The following is a 23,442-nucleotide window of genomic DNA, read 5'->3' as shown; positions in this document are numbered from 1 at the left end:
CATCCATTTTCTAAACATGCTTTTTCCTATTTAGGGTCACTCTGGACGGGTCTTCCCTCCATCATGGAGCCTTTTTACTTCTGATATGCCTGAAAGACGTTGTTAAAACAAGTCCAAACAAGTCACTCCCACATTTGTCAAATATACAGTCTTTATGTTTATTAAACAAGCTTTATTTTCATTAATAAACAAACCGAGCCCATTATGTGAAAATCATGATCAAATTTAAAATGTATGTCGTTAATATAAAACCTATGAATTATATCATCATAATCATCATCATCATCATCATCATCATTATTATCTTATTATGGGCATGCCAAGTAGTGGCATGACCATATTGCAATCGTCCAGAATGGCCCAAAGGGCAATGCTGCTAGCATGCTAAAGTCGCAAAAGTCCCACTGCACACCAGCGGGTGTACAGCATGACCCCGCACTGATGTGGAAAAAAAAAATCCCCAAAAAGTAAAACACGGCCGAAAAAATGAGGAAAAACATGAAAATGAAGGCGTAAATTAGTACCCAGAAAAGGTTTCCCTTTTCTTATTTTTATTATTATTATTATGGGCATGCCAAGTAGTGGCATGACCATATTGCAATCGTCCAGAATGGCCCAAAGGGCAATGTTGCTAGCATTTTGCTAACAAGCTAAAGTTGCAAAAGTCCCACTGCGCACCAGCGGGTGTACAGCATGACCCCGCTCGGATGTGGAAAAAAAAAATCCCCAAAAACTAAAACACGGCCGGAAAAACGAGGAAAAACATGAAAATGAAGGCGATATATTAGTATCTAGAAAAGGTTTCCCTTTTCTTATTATTCCGCACTTTTTTTCGTCCGTTAATGCGGCCCGAACCGGAACGTGCACCCATGCATGGCATACATCGTTGGATGCGTCTCCATCATGCCTCGATGGGCATTACTTTTCTCCGTAATAGGGGTTACCGTGGCAACGTTAGTTGCCAAAAAGCAAAAAAAAAGGCGAAAATTCCCACGCTTATTGCTCGGCCGAACTTTATCGTAGAGACATCGTTCAAACTTTCAAACACTCAGCCCGATTGTCCCTAACCGACCGTACAACCTTATTATGCCAAGTATTACAGTTTTTGTGATATTGACCTTTCATTTTTTTTTTTTTTTCCGTTTGACTTTGGACGCTTGTTGCTAGGCAACAGGTTATCGTAGAGACATCGTACAAATGTTTCCCGACTCGGCACGCTGTGGACTTCAACATACTCAAATTTCATGAAGCTGGGATTTAAGGAAATGTTATGTCAAAATCCAGGCCACATGGCCCCATTCATTCGGATGGGGCTTTTTACCATGGTGAAAAAAAAACCTATCCGTTAACATAGCCTGAACCGGAACATGCACCCATACATGGCATACATCGTTGGATGCGTCTCCATCGTTCCTTGATGGGCATTACTTTTGTCAGTAAAAAGTGTCACCGTGGCAACGCTAGACGCCAAAAAGCAAAGAAAAAGGCGAAAATTCGGACGCTTATTGCTCGGCCGAACTTTATCGTAGAGACATGGTTGAAACTTTCAAACACTCGGCCCGATTGGCACTAACGGACCCTACAACCTCATTATGCTAATTACTACAGTTTTCGCGATATTGACCTTTCATTTTTTGTTAAATTTCTGTTTGAATTTGGACGCTTGTTGCTAGGCAACAGGTTATCGTAGAGACATGGTACAAATGTCCCCTGACTCGGTACGCTGTGGACTTCAACATACTCAAATTTCATGAAGCTGGGATTTAAGGAAATTTTATGTCAAAATCCAGGCCAAATGGCCCCATTCATTCGGATCGGGTTTTGTACCATGGTGAAAAAAAAACCTATTCGTTAACGTAGCCTGAACCGGAACATGCACCCATGCACGGCATACATCGTTAGATGCGTCTCCATCTTGCCTCGATGGGCATTACTATTCTCAGTCAAAAGTGTTACCGTGGCAACGCTAGATGCCAAAAAGCGCGCCCCATTAATAACTATTGGGAGCACAGGAATGAATGAAATACAAGCGTAAAAACACCTCAAACTGACATAAAACCACCCTAAACACAACCACTACAGCCCCAAACCAAAGCAGCGAGAGGGGACGAATGGGCGGTAGGGCATGCCCATATCAAAATTTCCAGAAATTTTCTAGTTATGGGCATGCCAAGTAATGGCATGACCATATTGCAATCGTCCAGAATGGCCCAAAAGGCAATGTTGCTAACAAGCTAAAGTCGCAAAAGTCCCACTGCGCACCAGCGGGTGTACAGCATGACCCCGCTCGGATGTGGAAAAAAAAAATCCCCAAAAACTAAAACACGGCCGGAAAAACGAGGAAAAACATGAAAATGAAGGCGATATATTAGTATCTAGAAAAGGTTTCCCTTTTCTTATTATTATTCTTATTCCGCACTTTTTTTCGTCCGTTAATACGCCCCGAACCGGAACGTGCACCCATGCATGGCATACATCGTTGGATGCGTCTCCATCATGCCTCGATGGGCATTACTTTTCTCCGTAATAGGGGTTACCGTGGCAACGCTAGTTGCCAAAAAGCAAACAAAAAGGCGAAAATTCCCACGCTTATTGCTCGGCCGAACTTTATCGTAGAGACATCGTTCAAACTTTCAAACACTCGGCCCGATTGTCCCTAATGGTACGTACAAGCTCATTATGCCAAGTATTACAGTTTCTGTGATATTGACCTTTCATTTTTTTTTTTTTTTCCGTTTGACTTTGGACGCTTGTTGCTAGGCAACAGGTTATCGTAGAGACATCGTACAAATGTTTCCCGACTCGGCACGCTGTGGACTTCAACATACTCAAATTTCATGAAGCTGGGATTTAAGGAAATTTTATGTCAAAATCCAGGCCACATGGCCCCATTCATTCGGATGGGGTTTTGTACTATGGTGAAAAAAAAACCTATCCTTTAACATAGCCTGAACCGGAACATGCACCCATACATGGCATGCATCGTTGGATGCGTCTCCATCGTTCCTCGATGGGCATTACTTTTCTCAGTAAAAAGTGTTACCGTGGCAACGCTAGACGCCAAAAAGCAAAAAAAAAGGCGAAAATTCGGACGCTTATTGCTCGGCCGAACTTTATCGTAGAGACATCGTTGAAACTTTCAAACACTCGGCCCGATTGGCACTAACGGACCCTACAACCTCATTATGCTAATTATTACAGTTTTTGCGATATTGGCCTTTCATTTTCTCTTTTATTTCTGTTTGAATTTGGACGCTTGTTGCTAGGCAACAGGTTATCGTAGAGACATCGTACAAATGTCCCCTGACTCGGCACGCTGTGGACTTCAACATACTCAAATTTCATGAAGCTGGGATTTAAGGAAATTTATGTCAAAATCCAGGCCAAATGGCCCCATTCATTCGGATGGGGTTTTTTACCATGATGAAAAAAAAACCTATCCGTTAACATAGCCTGAACCGGAACATGCACCCATGCACGGCATACATCGTTAGATGCGTCTCCATCTTGCCTCGATGGGCATTACTATTCTCAGTCAAAAGCGTTACCGTGGCAACGCTAGATGCCAAAAAGCGCGCCCCATTAATAACTATTGGGAGCACAGGAATGAATGAAATACAAGCGTAAAAACACCTCAAACTGACATAGAACCACCCTAAACACAACCACTGCAGCCCCAAACCAAAGCAGCAAGAGGGGACGAATGGGCGGTAGGGCATGCCCATATTAAAAATTTCCAGAAATTTTCTAGTTATTATTATTCTTATTCCGCACTTTTTTTCGTCCGTTAATACGGCCCGAACCGCAACGTGCACCGATGCATGGCATACATCGTTGGATGCGTCTCCATCGTGATTCGATGGGCATTACTTTTCTCCGTAATAGGGGTTACCGTGGCAACGCTAGTTGCCAAAAAGCAAAAAAAAAGGCGAAAATTCCCACGCTTATTGCTCGGCCGAACTTTATTGTAGAGACATCGTTCAAACTTTCAAACACTCGGCCCGATAGTCACTAAAGGACCATAAAACTTCATCATGCTACTTATTACGGTTTTTGCGATATTTAACTTTCAATTTAAAAAAAAAATCAATTTTATTTTGGACGCTTGTTGCTAGGCAACGGTTTATCGTACAGACATCATTACAACATTGACAAACCCGGGACGCTTTGTACTGCAACATATTTTAGTCTCGTCATGCTTGCTATTACGGTTTTTGAGATATTCCACATTGTTCATTTTGATGCTAACGGAACTTCGGATGCTTGTTGCGCGGCAACGCGGTATCGCAGAGACTTTGTTCCAACGTTAAAAGACTCAGGTTGATGTGGACTACAACATACTGAGGTCTCATTACGCTGTCGTTTACAGCTTTTGAGATATTAAAGCCAAATTGTCCCATTCTATCCTATGGGGCTTGTTACCATGGCAACAAAAACCTATGCATTTGTATGGGAGAGCATGTGAATAAACAATCTGTTAATACTGCTCGGACCGCAATGTGCACCCATGCATGGCATATATCGTTGGATGCGTCTCCATCGTGCCTCGATGGGCATTACTTTTTTCAGTCAAAAGTGCTACCGTGGCAACGCTAGATGCCAAAAAGCCAAAAAAAAGGCGAAAATTCAGACGCTTATTGCTCGGCCGGACTTTATCGTAGAGACATAGTTCAAACTTTCAAACACTCGGCCCGATTGGCACTAACGGAGCCTAGAACCTCATTATGCCATTTTTTTAAGTTTTTGTGATATTGACCTTTCATTTTTTTTTTAATTTCCGTTTGACTTTGGACACTTGTTGCTAGGCAACAGATTATCGTAGAGACATCATACAAATGTTCCCTGACTCGGCACGCTGTGACCTTCAACGTATTAAAATTTCATGAAGCTGTGATTTAAGGAAAGTTTAATGTAAAATCCATGCCAAATGGCCCCATTCATTCGGATGGGTTTTTTAAAACCATGGTGGAAAAAAAAACTATCCGTTAACGTAGCCTGAACCGGAACGTGCACCCATGCATGGCATACATCGTTGGATGCGTCTCCATCGTGCCTCGATGGCCATTGCTTTTCTCAGTCAAAAGCGTTACCGTGGGGACGCTAGACGGCAAAAAGCGCGCCCCATTAATAGCTATTGGGAGCACAGGAATGAATGAAATACAACCGTAAACACCTCAAACTGACATAAAACCGCCCCGAACACAAACACTGCAGCCCCAAACCAAAGCAGCGAGAGGGCTCGAATGGGCGGTAGGGCATGCCCATATCAAAATTTCCAGAAATTTTCTAGTTATTATTACAAATGCCTCAAAAACCCCTTACTGTAGTCAAACAGATCCAGATTTATAACCAAATTCTGAACAAAATCCACCCTGTCAACATAAATGTACGACATGTCAGTGAGTCCCCTTTTTTTTAACCACCCGCCTCTTTTCCCATTTCTTGCAATGGGTGTGGCCGAGCGTATGAGTGACGGCTCCTGCTTAGCGCCAGCGCTCAGATCCGTCTGGAGCTCAGGCTTCTCGCTGGTAGCTGCCTCATGTGCTGCTGCAGAGCTCTCTGTCCCTCTCCCTCCTCCCTGTCTCATTATCTTTATCTGTACGCACACCTCCACTCCCTTTTTTTCTAGTTTTCTGTATGCATCCTGCATCTTTATTCTCTCCCCTCCCTGCAAACGGAGGTGGGCATGCTTCCCAGTACTGGTGCATCTAGCAGGTGCAGCCTCTTTCTCTCCTCCCTCCCTCCCTCTCTCCCTCCCTTCTTATCCCCCTCTCTTCCCTTGCTCTACCAGTGTGCACTCCGCTCTGTCTGATTTTTTTTCCCCCTTCTCATTCGTTCTCTGTCTCTCAGTAGCGGGAGCTCAGGGAGACAGCTGTATGTGCGTCCGCATTACAATTTTCCACAGGTAAAGGCGGCTGCATCATCGGATGCTGCTAACTCCGGGCGCGAGGTTGGGGGAGCCTTCGCCGCAGCGACTGCAGGTCCTCATCCCGGCACGGGGCGGAAATTTCTACTCATCTCCCAAAAAGCATCTTGGAGGAAAGGACAAGCAGAGGATCCCAGCAACCAGACCAACAAATCACGGGCTGACTGGGAATAGGGCAGGCTTTCGGGCACTGAGGAGATCAACAACACTCAGAGTACAGACTCAGCAGGATATAAATGATTTCTTTTTTTAACATTATGGTATCCTGTTTCTAATTTCCTTTTATAGCTTGCTTTCTTATCTTTCTCTTTATTTTTATCCTCTCCACTCTTCTCATCACCCTCCTCCTATATTTTATCCCTATGTAGCGGAATGTTTCTTGCAAAACATGAGAGGAGGCTTTCTGAGCACCAGCTGCAGTGTTAAACAGTACACAGAGACAGCAGAGGGCTGAGCGGGCAGCTCGGGGAAATCTGATCCACATCCGACGGGAGAAGGAGCAGGATCACTCATCGCACTTGCAGATTTATCCGCCCTGTGATACTGCGTGACAACACCCCTCATTCATTTTTCCCCTCTTCCTCTCTCTGTCCTTATCTGAAGTCTCCTTTTTTTCACTGGATCTGGGAATTCAATTGGATTTTTGCCGGCTTCCTTCAAAGCCTCGTGGGATTAAGAGAACAGATAAATGACACAAAGTGGGTTTGGATCCAAAGAGTGACCAATAAAGAAAAAAAGAAAAAGAAAACGGGGAGGCTGACAGCAGATGATCACAGGAGCGTAATGAACAGACGCATACGTCTCTTTGGTCTCACTGTTTCAGTTACGAAACGGACGGATTTTGGGATCTGAAGGAAGCTGACTCGGCTAAAGGTGTTGGAACAGGCTGTATATTTGGTCCTGCACAGGGTAGGGAAGCAACTAGACCCACCCTGCAAGTTTCACACCCTGAACCCTGTCCCACTGTGGATTTTACAAGGAGGTGACACGTCCAAGCTGAGAAATTATACATGTGGATCTTTGCTGCATTGACATGCAAGTATTGATGCCATGGATTTCTCACATGCACAGATGTGAAGATGTCCCTTTGCACCCATCTCTCTTTATCCCTCTTTTTTCCCGGTAAATGAATCACTTTTTCCGCTTCTCCTTCTTGCGTCCCTTGTCGTGAACATTTTTGGAGTTTCGGTGAACAGCCTGACAGGACTAAACACAGACTAATCAGGCGATTATCCTTCTACGCCAGCTCTCTAATATCTCACTGGGTGTCTCTGAATGTGAGTGTGTGTGCTCGTACATTTGTGATTGTGTGTCTGCATGTATCTCCCGCACCCTTGGCCTTCTCTCTATCCTTGGAATACATATTTGTCTACTTGTTATTGAGAGTCAGAGTCCTTGGGGTGTTTCTCTGTCCACATCCTTTCCTCTCCCTTTGTCTTCTTAATGTGTGGCATCGTCGGGAACCTTTCTGCCATGTCCTATCAATGCCTATCACAAGGTTAACCCTCATCGTGCCATAAAGAACGGCAGGGAAAGATGAGTGAGTCTTCTGGGGCAACTGTTTCTGGGGCAGTAATCCTGGAGGAACCTGAGGCTTCAGGGGCTTCTGGGGGCCGTGGAGAAGGCCAGGATCAGGGCCGGGGACCACTTCGATGTGCGCTTTGGCCCCGGCAGCAGACATGGCTGTGTGTGGTCCCATTACTTATTGGTTTTATTGGCCTTGGACTGAGCCTGATGCTGCTGAAATGGATTGTTGTGGGTACAGTGCGGGATTATGTGCCAACAGATCTGGTGGATGCTAATCGAATAGGCCAAGATCCAATCTTTCTCTCCAAGCCAAGTGGGATTCCCAAAGGCCCTGATACTACCACTACTACAACTACTCCAACAGTCGAAGGTGGGAACCCCACACCTAGAACTGCAACTGTGGCAAAAGGTAGAACTCGCATTACTGTTACCACCACTACTATAGGTCCTAGAGGCGGCGGGGCCTCAGGTAGTCAGGTGACACCTCGGAATCCCGGAAATCGCAATGGACGGGGACCTTCTGGTTTTACTACAACCACTGCAGCAACAAGAACAACCTTCATAATCGGAGGGGCAACTTCCAGCTCATCTCCACCTAATCCAACGGTTCTCCATGACTCCACGCAGCTGTGGTCGGCAGAACATACAACTACTGAGGTGGTCTCCACCACGCTCACCACGCGGGCGCATAACCACCGCAAAACACGTAAGTCTTTCGTTTCCTGAGTGTTTTTGGACATCCTCACCTCAGACTTTAGTATAGATGCGGTGTAGCCTTTAGGTTGAACTGATTATTGGAGAAACATATTGCCATGAAGGTTTGTTCATTAGTTGTTGTTCTTATTCCTCCAAGAACAATTGAACTTTAATTTTTGTCTTGGTTTAAAATTGTAGTTTCCTCTGAATCATTTGGCTTGCAATCAACATGTTTGGCCACCCTAATATCAGAATGGTAGAATTGACACTCCGGAGGACTGAAGACCTATTGCTGACGAGTGATCAATAGTATGGATTGGTATTGTAAAGTTATCTGAACTATGCGTGACTCAATAATCAATACCTCTGCTTCTCTGCATCACATATGGATGCATAATAAGCAGTAGTTCAATGTCTTTTTTATAAAAACAGTCTTGAACATACTGCATATTTGCTCATAAAACACACTAAAACCGTTTGTATGGAATTTGGGACATTGGGGCTGTGGGGGGTATTAAAACTGGGTATGCTCAGATTGGATGTGAATTTGCCTTAATTTAATTTTCTATATAAAAATACAAAGAATGTGTTCAAAATACAGTATGGACTGCCACACGTACACATTGGTGGGATACTTTTTTTCATGTGCCCACCCCTAAGCCTGTGTATTTCACCTGGGAAGAAAATTGACTTATAAGATTTCTAGCCAGTATGGTTTATTGTACTTAATGTTCACACAACTTATTGAATTGTTCATGCGCTTTGACTTGACACGTCTAAGGATGCAGTCCTGCTTCATGTACACTGAGTGGTGGTGTTTACTTGTAACCTCAGTGTTTCAAAACTGTGGGACTGAGAGGTTGAATGTTTCCTGCAATCCTTTTCATAAAAGTTACGTAGTTTTCTCTCACAGTTAAACAAAGTATGAACTTTGTAATGCTTGTGTTACTCGATATCTGACCTCCCAGGAGAAATGGATGTGGTTATATTTGGGTTGCTTGAAAAAGAAATGGAAGCAGATCCATTTCTTGATGGATGCTGCTTCCTCTCCTGCTCCTTTTGCTTTTATCACCTCTGTCCTTGAATTAAACCATCCCAGTGCTCGTTATATTGATTAGAACGAGGGGGGATTTTCTTGCAGCAGTCACTGACTCACACTCAAACACACATACGTGTATACACACACACATGCACGCACACACACACACACACACCACACACACACTCCCTCCATGATAGATCTCTCTACTCGCAAAATGGTGTCACGTTGTGTGCTGGACCTGCTTCTGTCTTTGATTCTATCTTGGGTTTATGCATAGTTTCAAAGATAGGGTCTTATTTTTATCATATGAACACTATTTCTAACAGGCCCCTCCCCCATGTCTGTTAAGGATTAAAACCCTGGCAAATATGCAAGCATTTGACAAAATTCCAGGATATTCTTCATACATTTAATTGAATTTTCTGTTGCAGTTTAGTGTTACCTTACTACTGACTTTATCTTGGTTTAAATTCAGATCTGGACCATTTGATTATGAATACATTTATAACATTTGACTGAAGTGGCCCATGGGAAGGTTTTATGGACTGTAGTACCATTGTTATGCTAACATGAAACAATGTGGCCATATGAGTGAGTTACATGATTGGCACAATTAATTAAATCATTGACAATACAAGACTGCAGTCATATATAAATAAATCACTCTACTCCACCTGCTTCTACATGAGTCTGCTGGACTGCAGGGATGCAGCTGCTCCTATTGTGTCCATGATAATGAAAATGTCCCCAGATTACACCAGAGACCAGGGACTGCACCCGCTGATAATAAGTTATGTTGTGGAGGGGGCTGTATCAGTTCATTAACAGCAGGAAAAATGGGGGTCATTCATCATCAACCATTCATTTATTAATTAACCATTTAAAAAGAATGCCATTTCTCCAGTACGTGCTCATGCAAGCCATTAAGCCTCGCTGATAGATATCCTATGGAAAATGTCACTCCTTCTCTGGCTCGCCTAGAAAGTTCCTCCACTTTCAGAATACTCCGCTTGTTCGATAATCCTAAACACCCTTCACCCTCCCACCTCCTCTATTCCACCACCCACATGCTGCTTTGATTCGAAAAGGCCATCATTTTCACATTAACTTTCCATTATGTGTAAATGTTTTATATGCTATCATGGAATTGCCTGTGTTGAATTGTACTCCAAAACAGAGAGAATTTTAAGTATAGCTGGCCATCTGTGTGTCTTATCAATGCTGTGCTTGTCTTTGTAGGGCACAGAATCAACAGTGACATAGATTTTTAACTCCCACTGGGGTGTGGTGCTGTCGCTGGTCTGCTAAGTGAGCAAAATGTGCTCACACTGATGCAAAATCCATCCAGAAGCAAACTGATGTAAACCACTATTTATGTCTCGTGGGTTCTATGAAACATGATCTTTTTCATGTGTTCAACAATGACATTGACATTAAAAGCACTCATTACTTAATTTCAACCTTGATTAGTCAAAGCTTCTTAAGGGAATACTTGATTTAAAGTGGGGTTTCTTTAACTATAAGTATTTAGTGGCTTACGTGCAGTAGACAGTGATCACAGTACTTAGTTTGGAGAATTGTGAGGGAATTCTGGTGGAAGCTCAGATGAACGCTACTCATGAGGAGGAGAAGAACCATTTTTTGCATCCAAAACAACATGAGAAAATTTTATATTGTGGATTTTTACAACACTTTTTTTCTCAGGTAACCATGGGTTATGGGTTGGGTGTATGACAGTTTATTTTGCAACGTCCCTTGGTCTAACAAAGCATGGAAGTGCCATGGTGGCTTTGCACCTTTTGTAAAGCTACCTGAACTGTGCAGATATTGAATACCAGCTACTCTACTCAATCAGGGTGGACACAGCAGCAATGCAACGTGTTTTAGAGGCATCCCTAAAGCCATCCTCCACTCAGCTACCTTAATGATACATGCCTGGTCTATTTTGGCGTTCAGCAGGATTTCTTATCTACACACCGGAGGTCAAGCTGGCCAGATGTAAGGCACTGGAATAATAATACCAAAATCCAGTTAATTTTCAAAATAAAACACAAAGAAAAGAAACACCATGAGCAGTCTCTGAGTTTATTAGTTTGACATAACGATATCCAGAGGAGGAGTATCTTGGGAAATCAAGTCAACAGTTCTGATAAGATGTGACTACAACACTGGATGGGAGGTGGTCATCTTATAAGCAAAAAAACACATATAATTTAACATTACCAAACCTTTGCTTCAGGATATTAGCAGAAAGAGGAAGGCGTGGCAAGCTCTTGGCAACTATTCTTGGGCTGGATGGTGAGTATTAACATAAATTTACATCATTAAATGAGCAAGTTACAGCATAATGTTGTGATTCACATGCAAACTCAAAGCTTTCAGTTAAACGTTTAATCTCAACAATCCAAAAGCACGGGTGTTGCTAGGAAGAGCTCTGCATCATTTAGAGGATGGTGGAAAAACACAGTGGGGGTCTGGTGGGGTTGCTTCTGATGGGAGCCTGGGTTTATTTGAACCATGGACCATGTTGCGACTCTAATGTTCTGTCTGCTCCGAAATGTTGCCTTAGAGATGGTCCAAATGGAGGCTTCTTGTTTTTTCACTGCAGGAAATGAATGCCACTTTTACCCCAGTACAGCTTTGGAAGTATGTGATGACATTCTACCTTGTTTAACTGTCAACAAGAGGAGATCAGAATGCCACGGGAAGATACGATAGTTAAGTTGTTAAATTGTAGCAAATGTCACTTTGCAAGAATGGCTGGCATATCAAATTCTGTTAGACCTTTCAAGTTCTTAAGCTTCCCCAGTGTGATAAGAAGCAGAATAAGGTGGAGATCTCTGAAAAATGATACCATGATAAGGAGCCAGAGCAAAATGTCACGATGATGTCTAAGAGATAATGACACCAGAAGAGAAGAAGCTGCAAAGATCGGACCTCTGATTGCGACGCATGATCCGTTTTGCAGACTTGATTTAAATGAGGTACTGTAAATCAGAAGAGTCTGCCAGAATCAGCGTCAGAAGCCAAATATACTCAAGCATTCAAGGAATTTGACATCACAATGTTCTCACAGAATTCTCCTGGAGGAGCAAACATGAGGATGCTACACTTCATTTATTACCCTCAAGTGAATATGAGTAAGATGGATGTTGTGTTATCTTTCTGTAACTGAAAATGTCCGTACACACACAGAAAAATAATTGAAAAGAAAAGCCATGTAAGTGGCCAGCTGAGTGAATGCAGTTATAAACAAATCCCTCGACAGCTTTAGTCAGTGATTAGCGATGATATTGTATTAGCTCAATGACATAATTCAAAAAATAAGGAAGAATCGAGAAATTCTTATTAGTAGTGGGTCATTATTACATGACTATCAAGTCCAAGCTACAGAAGGTGCTCGGGTGCAGTGTGAGGTCTTCCTGCTGAGCCACTCAACAGGATTATGTTTCATGCAAACAGTGGTCCTGAAACCTAAATCCAGATTAACGGCCTATCACCGTGACTCTGGAAGCAACAGAATTACATCCGCCCACCTATCAGTCACACACACACACTCTGCAATGGCTCACAAGCTGCAGCCGTCTGACTGGTGAAGGATTGTTTTGATATAAGGTCAGCAGCGGGAAGTTTCTCATTAGATGATGCTAAAGTGACATGTTCAAGGCAGTGCTTTCCTTCCGCCCTGTTTCAGGATCCCTCGTCGGTGCTGTGAAGAGGCCGAAGGGACACAGTTTATGCTTATATTCCAGCACAGACATGACAACCACAAACAGCGAAGTAGTGTTTATTGCTGATTGTTGTGACAGCAGTGTAGTGCAGGGACGTGGTATCTTTTTTTAAATCTTTGATGCTGCACTCTGACTCTTGCAAAGCCAGAAACTTTAATAATTCAAAAGTATGGAGACAAATGTAAAGGGACACAAACTCTAATGGTAATCATTATATTATAATGCATTTTCTGGCAATGCAAAGCACTCTATGAATAATTGGGACTTGATGCTTTGAAATGTTAAAAACCCATTTTTCTAGGGCTGGTTTAAACCTAACTTAATTTATGAGGCTGACTTTCCCCAGTATAGGTGTTTTTTGAATCGTAGAGAGAGCTGCGTCCCAACAACAACTTAATCCACCCTTCCATCACCCTTCCTCAGGGGTAACAGTCTGAAAAGAGATCTCCCTCCCCAGCCATCTCTCCAGCTCTTCCTGGGGGATAGTCAGGCCTTCCCAAGCCAGCTGAGAGACATAACCCCTCCAGCAAGTCCTGGTCTTTCCCAAGGACCCATTTAGAGGGGATAAACATCTTCCTTGGAAAGTATCTGGAGGGGATCCTTTGATGCCCAAAACACTTCAGTTGGCTCAATTTAGTCTGGAGGAGCAGTGACTCTTTTCTTACTATATTTTCAAAGTCCTCACCCAAACCCTAAATGTTAAACCAGACTCCATTAAGAGAAAAAGCCTGTATTAGGTGCTTCTATTTACAGCCTCTAACCTCACAAACAACCACAACTCGTGACCATTGGCCTTTAACTGACTTATTGATTAACAGTTCTAACTTTTCGTTCATTTCTCTCCTCTCAACAAAAGGGGAAAAAAGAGCAACAAGGGAAACAACAAATGTAATAACCTGGCCAGTAATACCCACTCACTTCATGAAATGGGTCTTGTACCACTTCCACCAGCACAAAACCAACCAATCTCAAGTGGGCAGGGCCCAGGCTTCATGCAATGACTCAACAAGGAGCGTCCAAGTTTGTCCTACAAAACTGACAACAATCCTTACTTGATATTATCTCCATGCTAATTGAGATATATTTGTCTGTAACTTGCCTGATGTCAAGAATTAGGATAGGAAGAAAAATCTTTACATCATGATCCACTTTATTTTAGTGCCAACCAAGAAAATAACCTCCGTCTTGTGCTTCTCCTTCATTTGTTAACATTACAGTGCACTTCTAACATTTATCTCAAATTGTGATTGATACGGGCCGCTGCGTCTGACCACAAACTGAACAGATCAAATACCCGTCATCTTATCCAAGCTAGAATTCAAACCTGGTGTAGATACTGTCCAAATAAAGCCAACATCGCTTTGATTCATTCTGATGAAACGTTTTGCAGGAGGAAGAGTGATGAAAGTTTAATGATGCAAAAGAGAAACATGTTCAATATGTAGTGGAAAGTTTGAATAATTCAGGATGCCCCTTTTGCAAATTAGCTAATGCTGTGCAATTCCTGGTACTGCATACATCTACAGAGAATAAAGATGCTTCAGGTGCCTTGATTTCTCTTTCTGGACCAGATTGTTTTTGGTAGTGAGAGAAAGCTGGTTGACAGAAGTAATTTTATGACTCCCAAGGTTGAAATTCTACAATGCTGCTAATTCAGCCTTGAGTTGATTGATTAAATGAAACCTGCTGCATGTTAATGGAGCCGGGTGTGGGTGGCTGGGGGTTGGGATGGGTAAGGCTGTTGTAAAAGAAGTTAATTCCTTTTTCTGGGACTCACCTGCCCTGTGTCGGTTCTCTGGAGAAAGCTGTCAACTGCTAACTAGCTGCTCCAGTGCCCTCAGTCCCCGAGGTGTTTCTGGCTGCTGATGGGATGCGGACAATGATATTGCCAACTGGATTTTCTTCTTTTTTGCAGAAAATTGTGCAAACCCATTGTCCAAGCCTTATCCTGACATAACCTCTTTTTCTAACTCTTTAAAGATGTTTTCCTTTTCTGCCATTTAACCGGCTGTTTCTTAGAAGAATACAGTACCGGGACCTGCACAATACAGATTTTTGTCAGACCTGTTGCAAATCTATAGATGTCTTGTTTTTTTTTAATGAAATATTTCATAATACATTGTGAAACTAATTTCAAAATAGTATCGATTAAAATTTGTATACATATGTGAACATCAGCAAGGGTAAAAGAATAACATATTGATTGTTGTGAGTTGTTAATTAAGAGAGACTTCCAGAGAAGCAATAATCTACATCCCCTTCCCCTTTTCCCCTGGCCCACCTTGGTCTATTCCTCTTATTAAATCTGTCGGTTGGCCTACAGCATCAAACCGTTTAACACAAGTAAGCAAACAGACTGTTATGAGTTCATCCACAGCCAACAGCTCATGCTGAAGCCTGCTTCTATGCAGTGCCGTCAGAGGGAAGATTAAGTTGTGACAAAATGGAGAAATTTGAATCTGAGACTGGCCTTTAGGCACACCATGAAATACTGCATATCTTATGTAAATATATCAAATGACCCATGTTTAAATTTTTCTGCATAGCAACTCCTTTTTGTCAAACAACCGAGGCCTTTTGCTCCATAGAGCAGTTGATACTGGTTAATTTATCAACTGTCTCAATAAGTAGGTTATTTCCAACGATGCACCACAAATCAGCATTGATGTGTTATTGCTACTCCACATCTAGGATTGTCTGTGAGAGTACTTCCCTCATCTTTTAAACTGAGAAGTATACAGTATAGGCTCATACACACTAATTCAAGCTTTAAAGCCAGCCTAACACAGTATTGATGTACATTATAAATGGAACATTGAACACTGGGGTAATCTTAACACTGATGCAAAGCATAGCTCAGAGAAAACAGCACATTAAAGCTAATCAATCAATCCATTGCTTATGGCGATGGTACAGTGGGCCTAGCTGTAGGGCCTCATGATTTTATCCTCCGTCTCACACTTTCAAGGGGGGGAAAAAATGATCAGTTAATTCCAATGTATTTCAAAAAAAGCGATCAATTTTACTGATTACCCCAGCAAAAGATCCTTGACTATTAGCAACTATGGAGTCAAGACTGGTTTAGTAAGGGCGTTGTTAGATTTTATATTTCTTGGCAGACCTTTTCTGACTCAAGAGAGCATTATTTTACTGCATCTGCTACAGTGCATCTGCACCTATTAATGGTGTTGTATACATAAATAACAAGTATAAACAGTGAGTTTAAATATATTGATTATGCCCAAAACATTTAAGGAAGTATCTGGGCACATTTAAATCTATCCATCCATCCATCCATCTTCTTCTGCTTATCCAGAAGCGGGTTATGGGGGCAGTTTTTCTTAGCAGAGATGCCCAGACTCTTCCTCCAGCTCTTCCGAGGGGAGTCTGAGGCGTTCCTAGGCCAGCCGAGAGACATAGTCTCTCCAGCGTGTCCTGGGTCTTCCCCGGGGTCTCCTCCCGGTGGGACATGCCTGGAACACCTCCCTAGGGAGGAGGGACATGCCTGGAACACCTCCCTAGGGAGGAGGGACATGCCTGGAACACCTCCCTAGAGAGGCGTCCAGGAGGATCCGGTACAGATGCCCAAGCCACCTCAGCTGACTCCTCTCAATGTCTCTCAATGTGAAGGAGCAGCGGCTCGACTCCGAGCTCCTCCCGGTGACCGAACTCCTCACCCTATCTCTAAGGGAGCGTCCAGCCGCCCTGCGGAGGAAACTCATCTCGGCCGCTTGTATCCGTGATCTTTCAGTCATGACCCAAAGTTCGTGTTGCGTAGACCCCATGACTGCCGAAGCTGCACCGATCCGTCTGTCAATCTCACGCTCAATCTTTCCCTCACTCGTGAACAAGACCCCAAGATATTGGAATTCCTCTGCTTGAGTCAGGACTCCTCCACCCACCTGGAGAAGGCCCGCCAAAGTTGATGAAGCCAACAGGACAACATGATCTGCAAAAAGCAGAGATGAAATTCTGTGGTTCCAAAACTGGGTCCCTAGAAATCCTGTCCATAAAAATTATGAACCTGTGACAAAAGGCAGCCCTGCCGAAGTCCAACATGCATTGGGAACAAGTGGGAACAAGAATGACTTATTGCCGACATTTAAAGCAAATGCTAAATATGTAACATCAATGTCTTGATATGTTGAAAACGTGTGTCTGACAGGCAACATGATTTGAGGGCATGTGCTTGTTTCAGGAAGAATCTATTAATCAGAAATACATGTTTTTAAAGTTATGCTTGCTCCAGGACTTCTCTAGATGTAGCATATGTTGAATTTAACGTAACATGGTTGGAAATAACCATATTATGGCCACTAACTCCTCCAGATCAAGTCAATCCATATGCAACAGGAGAACTGGCCATAATAACCATACTTGCTTTTAACTGTATTTTACTATTGAGCAATTCTGTTAAAATACAGGAACATATCATAAAAAAACACCACCAACTGCTATACATAGGCATTCACTTTAGGTGCATGAGTCAAGTAACAAACTCTGGCCCAGCTTTATTTTATACTTCAGGTATAAATTATTCACCAATGATGCTCGAGTCTAAAGGAACATTTGCCTCTTCGCCTTTCCACTCATCATGTTGCTGGCACCTGGCAGTAAACATATTCATTAACAAAGATGAAATGCATCGATGGAGATTATTTCAGCTCAGTGGGAGCAGGGAGACTAATAGTTCAGGCCAGAGCCAGTTCCAGGTCAATTTGATTTCCATCATCGGCTGAGCTATGTGACTGAGCTTTTCTTCACTCTTTTCTCCACTGTGCCTCTTTGCTCCCGTCTCTCAAGGTCAGCTGGTCTAACTCAAATAACCTGTTCTCTGGACTCAGTGGAATGTCATTCAGAGTTGAGATGTACAAGGCCATTCTCAAAAGCTAGCTTTTCCAGGAAAAATAAAACATATTTATGTTGAGTCAAAAATGTAATGGATGCCAGGAGATTGTAGCCAACATCTATCTCATCTATCTATCTCTTATAATGTTTTTACTATTTTTATTGTTGTGGACTGATTATTTTTTTTAGCCTTAATCCTTGAACCTTTATCTCTTTATAAATTTTATATATTTTATATTGTATGTCAGGGTGCATTGGTCTCCCAGTTTTTATCTTTTTGGTCTCCCAGTTTTTATTTGTTTATTATGCTTATTTTTCAATCAAAATGTCAAAGCACCTTGTATTTCATGTACTTGGACGAAAGGTGCTATATAAATAAAATTTGATTGATTGATTGAACAGTTGCCTGAATAGAAATTTACAATATTTTAGTCCATAAATTAATTTGCGTGCAGTAACATTTTAACAAGAATCCAAGGCTTTTAAATGCAATTAAGTGCCATTTAATGTTCTGCTACAAACTGAGGCATTCCTTTGCAAGAAGATGCTTTTATCCAGAGGTTAATGAGCAGGTGATTGATTGTCCCAAGCCACGTCCCTAGTTTTCAAGCCACAGCTGTTTGCCTGCATAGGCTCAGGTTATCTCCTGATGTTGTAGTCTGTGTTCATTGTCTAGAAAGGTAAGTAAAGACATGATTGATGCAATGGGATTGGTTTCTGTTTGCTATTGTCTCTGCACAGATGGTCCAAACAGTAAAAGCAGGCGATGTATCATCTCTGATTAAGGATGCAGTAAAAGACACTATGCAGTATTATGGTTGGGCCTTTCTAGAAATATCAGAGTATGTGATGTTCAGAGATATTGAGAAAACTATCATTATTTGGTGACGGCTGATGGTTTTCACATAAAAAAATAAATAAACATACTGCTTTCTGAAACCAATGCTTATGTCTCTCTCTCTTGGCATTGTGTTAACACACACCTGAATACTGCAGACAAGAAAACTGTCAAAACATCTGCTTTTATAGAGATGCCGATGATTAATTAATCATGGTGGTTTAATTAGCAGCACCTGGCTGTCACTGACTTTCTAAATTAATTTAAAGACGATAAGAATGCACGTATTTCCTCACACACTTTACATGCACGTTTTGCCTTTGTTTCTGTTAAATACGTAATCCTGTCTTTTGCATGTCATTCGATTTAATAATAATTGATTTAATATAAAAAGTGAGTTGAAATATTATAAAAATGGGAACTAAATTGCAATCTCACTTCTGACCTCTTGGGACTTTTAATGTTGGTGTTTGTATAAATTATAATCCCTAATGAGGAACAGACTAAAAACCCCTCCAGGCTAATCTAATAAATCTGTTTTCCTGCCCATTAATTTTTACATCTGCAACGGCTGAAGACCCTCCCTCTTGGTTAGTTAAAGATTGATTCAGTGTATGTAGGTGTGTCAGCATCCAGCAGGGCGTTTTTCATGTGCGTGATATGAGCCATCGTATCCATCCTCTGCCCTCCACAGAATATTGATCCTGTTGTGATTGTATCCAGGTCTTTTGCCACTCAGCAGTTTACCCTGGCAGCCTTTCTAGCAAATGGGCCTGCATATAGGCGTGGGTTCTGATTATCCTGAGCCTGCTGCATTTTGCTGTGGTTATTTTTAGCTTCAAAGATTGTTACCAGCTCTTCTCTTCGAGGCTGCTTGGCGTGAGCTTTTGTGGCGGAGGCCTTCGAGCTGACAATGTTGGAGGAAATAGAACAAAGAGTTTAAGAAGAGACGGTTGAGACAGCAACGTCAGATTCAGGGGAAGAAATATTACAGTTAAGAGAAAATTTTGGATGCGAACCTTGGTGAAAGACATGTACCAGGTTGTGTTTGTTTACTTTGGGTCGTGCTGACATTGCTCTGTATCTTATTATGCAAAGTAAGGGCAAGTAGGGAGCTCAGTATAAGCAGACTAAAGATCTAGCAGGCTATTTTCTTGGAAATCAGACCTGTTTCCTATTATATTACCAGAGAAGAGGCTTCCCAAAGTGACAGAAAGCATTCAGGAAGTCACCTTGGAAAACATCAATTTCACCCATGCACACACACACAAACACACTAAAGATTGGTTATTTCATCGGTGTCCTTCAGTGTTTGTGTGCTTGTCTTTATAAAGCATCAGAGCAACGAAGAGCCACACATTCCTGCATTTCATGAACATTTCTTTTGTTTTTTTGTTCTTTAAATTAGGGGATCCAAAAAAATTAATGACTTTTGCATCCCCAGAGCAAATAGAGGTTATGATTATGTATTTTGTCCAGCAGACACCTGAACGTCCAAAGTTAAGCAGCTTAGAATGTCATACAAAGAGGAAACTCGTAAATCTGTCCTTCAACATTCGATTATCTGGCTCATGAAAATATATTTTGTATATTTTCTGTCCTGTACATATCTGGTTTCACAGCAGCCTAGTTTTGCATTTGCCTCTTGTCTTCTTGCTTTGCATTTTGTCTTTTCTCTCTAACCGGGGGACAGCTGTCTTGGACATATTTTGTGTCAAGGCGGTTGAACTGGAAGGTTGCGTTATTTTGCATCGGTTTAAGGAGACTTGCTTACTCAAAGCAGATGGAGTCTCTCTCCCCAGGCTGTGTAAAGGAGGATTTATGGAACATAAAAAAGACATTGCACAGCAATATATGCAATGTGCATAGTATTGTGCAACCATTCTGTAAGGATTGCAGAACAAGAGAAGGAGGGTGATGGGATTGTGAGCTTTGTGTAAAGAGCAAAAGACGAGGACAAAATGAATAGAGATAAAAGGCTCCTTTCTTCCAAGTATCATGAAATGTGACCTAGTTTTTGACGATCAAAATACAGCAAATCCCACAGTTTTGTAAAAAAATCTGCACGTCTCTGAGACAGAGAGAAATTAAGACATAACAAGGTCATTTTAAGGTGGTTGGAAGGTTTAGAATCATTTGGAATTTACTGGTAGTATTTTCTAGGCCTCAAAATAATCTGGCTCAGTTTTTGGTAATTTTGTGGTTGGAAAATACACAGTCTCACAGTGTTAATCTGGTTAAACTGATGGATAATGATGTGGAAGTAGGTTGTCTGACTATGTTTACCCGGCTTTCCTCACCATTCCTTTGTGACACTTAAATGTCCCAGCAGAGCAGCAGTTTGTGATAATGTCGGAGTGAGAACAGGGCATTTTGGGTTGTATTGCTTACAACCCCCCTCTGTTGAGGTTCTCTGTGGAGCTGCAGGGAACACTGGAGGGGAATAATAGCAGTGAAGACATGTATTGTGGATATAGGAAGAGGACAGGCCGGAGAAAAACCTTTCCACACTGACAAGATGAAGGGAAAAGGAAACCAATCCTTTTATTCATCTAATAACACTGAGCTCCCCTTATTCTTCCTCCATCCTCTTCAACCCACTCAGTTCATTTACATTTACATTACACCCAGCTGGAGTTTATTTGGTAGAAGTGATAGATGGCAAGGTTCTGAGTCCTATTATAGAAATGGGCTCAGGAACGCTCGCAGTGTCAGCTGTTTGCAAGATTATAAGTGTGGTCTGATGCAGCACGGTTTGCTTGGTAGCAACTAAATAGTTAGCTGCAGTGGTACTGCAACTCATCCTTTTACTGGGTGAAAGTTTAAAGGGATATTACTTTCTTTTTTTTTGTTTAAGTGTTAGGCTACGTTTTGCAGTACTACACAATAGTTGTCCATGTGTTACTGTGCCCTGATGCCGAACGCTGATGGGTACTTGGGTGAACATCTACTCAGAGAGGAGTGAATTTTCAACCTCTAAAATGGCACGAACCTCATAAAAATTTCATAACTGTTTGAGCTAACACTATAAGTGTGGACAGTTACAAAGGCCAGCATGTTCTCCTTTCAAGAAAATGCAGTAACAAAGTACACAAGATCTGTTAATATATCTAATATAGCCTTTGCTTGAACCACAATGACATTTTTGAGGTTTGAGTAAGATAAATGGCTCCACCTTTGTTTGTTAATTTCACTAGCTGTTAGCCTAGCTCCTCATCATAATTCCTCCCTGATTCTCCAACCTGAGAGTGCTGAGAGTCATACGTCTAAAAGAAACTGCAAGATTTCAAGCAATGAATGTGATTTTACACTTAATCTGTAGGCTACTAATCTTTGATTTTGTGTAAATCCTAATGTCTGGGCTGCCAAGTTTCATGAAAAATTCACAGTGAGATTATGGATCTCGGGGACACAGTTCAAACACAAGAAACCTGGCCCCTACTGAACTGATTGGTTTAATTTAAGAAAGAAAACAACATTTTTAGCTCTAGTGTTATTTTTTTGATTCCTTTCGCTGTGTCACTGCAAACCTATTTACTTATTCTCACATAAGTAAATAGGTTTGAAAACTGTCTTTGTAAACTAACCATGATGCATTCTGGGATTCACTAAGTGCCCTACTTGGAGAAAACAATTGTCACTACATATTTGGACTATTGCACGATTAATGATGAGGGAGTAAGTCCAAATATACCTCTTCCATATTCTTTAGGCCAATGTTCTTCAACATTTTAATAGGCACAGTGCATTTCTTTTTAAAAGGAAAAAAAAAATCCTGCAGCGCAGAGCCACCCAAATATGCATGTTTTGTTACCGCTACCTCTTGCACTATTAAAGACACATTAAATCATTTAATTGCACTGTGTGTCAATAAACTGTAGGCACGCACTTATCAATGGCAAATGACTTGTAGTAACTAAATCTTTTTTCTTTTGGACTAAAGAAGGAAAATGTAATGCTTCAGCGTGCCATTGGAGCTGATCGGGTGTGTTGTGCAAGAGTGCTATGGGGGACAGTGTTTGAAGGTCACCGCTTCAGGCAACCCTGAACAAGTAGAAATGAGTAAATCTGGGAAAACACAAATTCAGGCAAATAATAATTTTGGAAAAATTGTGAAAAAATGTGTCAAGTGTCAGTGAACAGGCTTGAAATAATATAATGAGGTGTGTCAGTGTGTGTGTATGTCTGCTGTGTGCGCTACGAGCTGCAGTCTTTGAAGTTTTAATGGCCGCAGAGGGAGCTCAAGGCTTCCTGCCAACTTGACGGTCATTACTTAGGACAGGGTTCCATCCAATGCCAAGGTGGTGTATGTTTTGGTCTTGTTCATCTCCACCATTGAGCATAAATGTTCTGTATTGGCATTCAAGTAGGACAGAAGACGCACAATCTTAGTAATCTGGAGGAGTCTATTGAATCTATTTCTCCCAGTCACTTATTTAAAATGTACATAAACAGTTTAAAAAGGCTTGTCAGAATTTCCAGAATTTGAAATAGATTACATAATTTGTTTCTTCCATTTGTTCCTAAACTTCCTCTTCATTTCAAAAGTCCTCCACCTGAATGACCTTGATGTAATAATGCATGAACTCTTTGCTCAGTTTAACATGATCATCATCACTGGGTAAAATGAATGAAAGGATCCAACCAGCCCTGGCTTAAGTGTCTGGACAGGGATTTTCTTAATTTAATACCAGAACACAATTTTCTAGAGTTGTGGTTATGTCACGGTACTTGTGTTTTTATCCAATGTTACTGAACAGTCAGCTTAGGGAGTGATTACATCTTGCTGCTCAATTTAGTTAAGTAAAGTCTTCACAGCTTTCCCCCCTTGCAT

The 23,442-nt window shown here is 41.8% G+C and overlaps 1 protein-coding gene across 1 annotated transcript in view; it reads left to right on the top strand.

Annotated features, from left to right (window-relative positions):
* Positions 1-5,744: 5,744 nt before the first annotated feature.
* Positions 5,745-23,442, top strand: part of LOC133463739 (pro-neuregulin-3, membrane-bound isoform) — a 483,022-nt gene continuing 465,324 nt past the window's right edge. Inside the window, exon 1 of the mRNA XM_061745451.1 lies at positions 5,745-8,159. Within this exon, the coding sequence (XP_061601435.1) occupies positions 7,463-8,159 (697 nt within the window). The 5' untranslated portion in view covers positions 5,745-7,462. The remainder of the gene's footprint in view (positions 8,160-23,442) is intronic.

The sequence above is a fragment of the Cololabis saira genome, chromosome 17 (genome assembly GCF_033807715.1).
Source record: "Cololabis saira isolate AMF1-May2022 chromosome 17, fColSai1.1, whole genome shotgun sequence".
NCBI lineage: Eukaryota > Metazoa > Chordata > Actinopteri > Beloniformes > Belonidae > Cololabis > Cololabis saira.
This window is presented reverse-complemented; position numbering and strand designations above follow the sequence as displayed.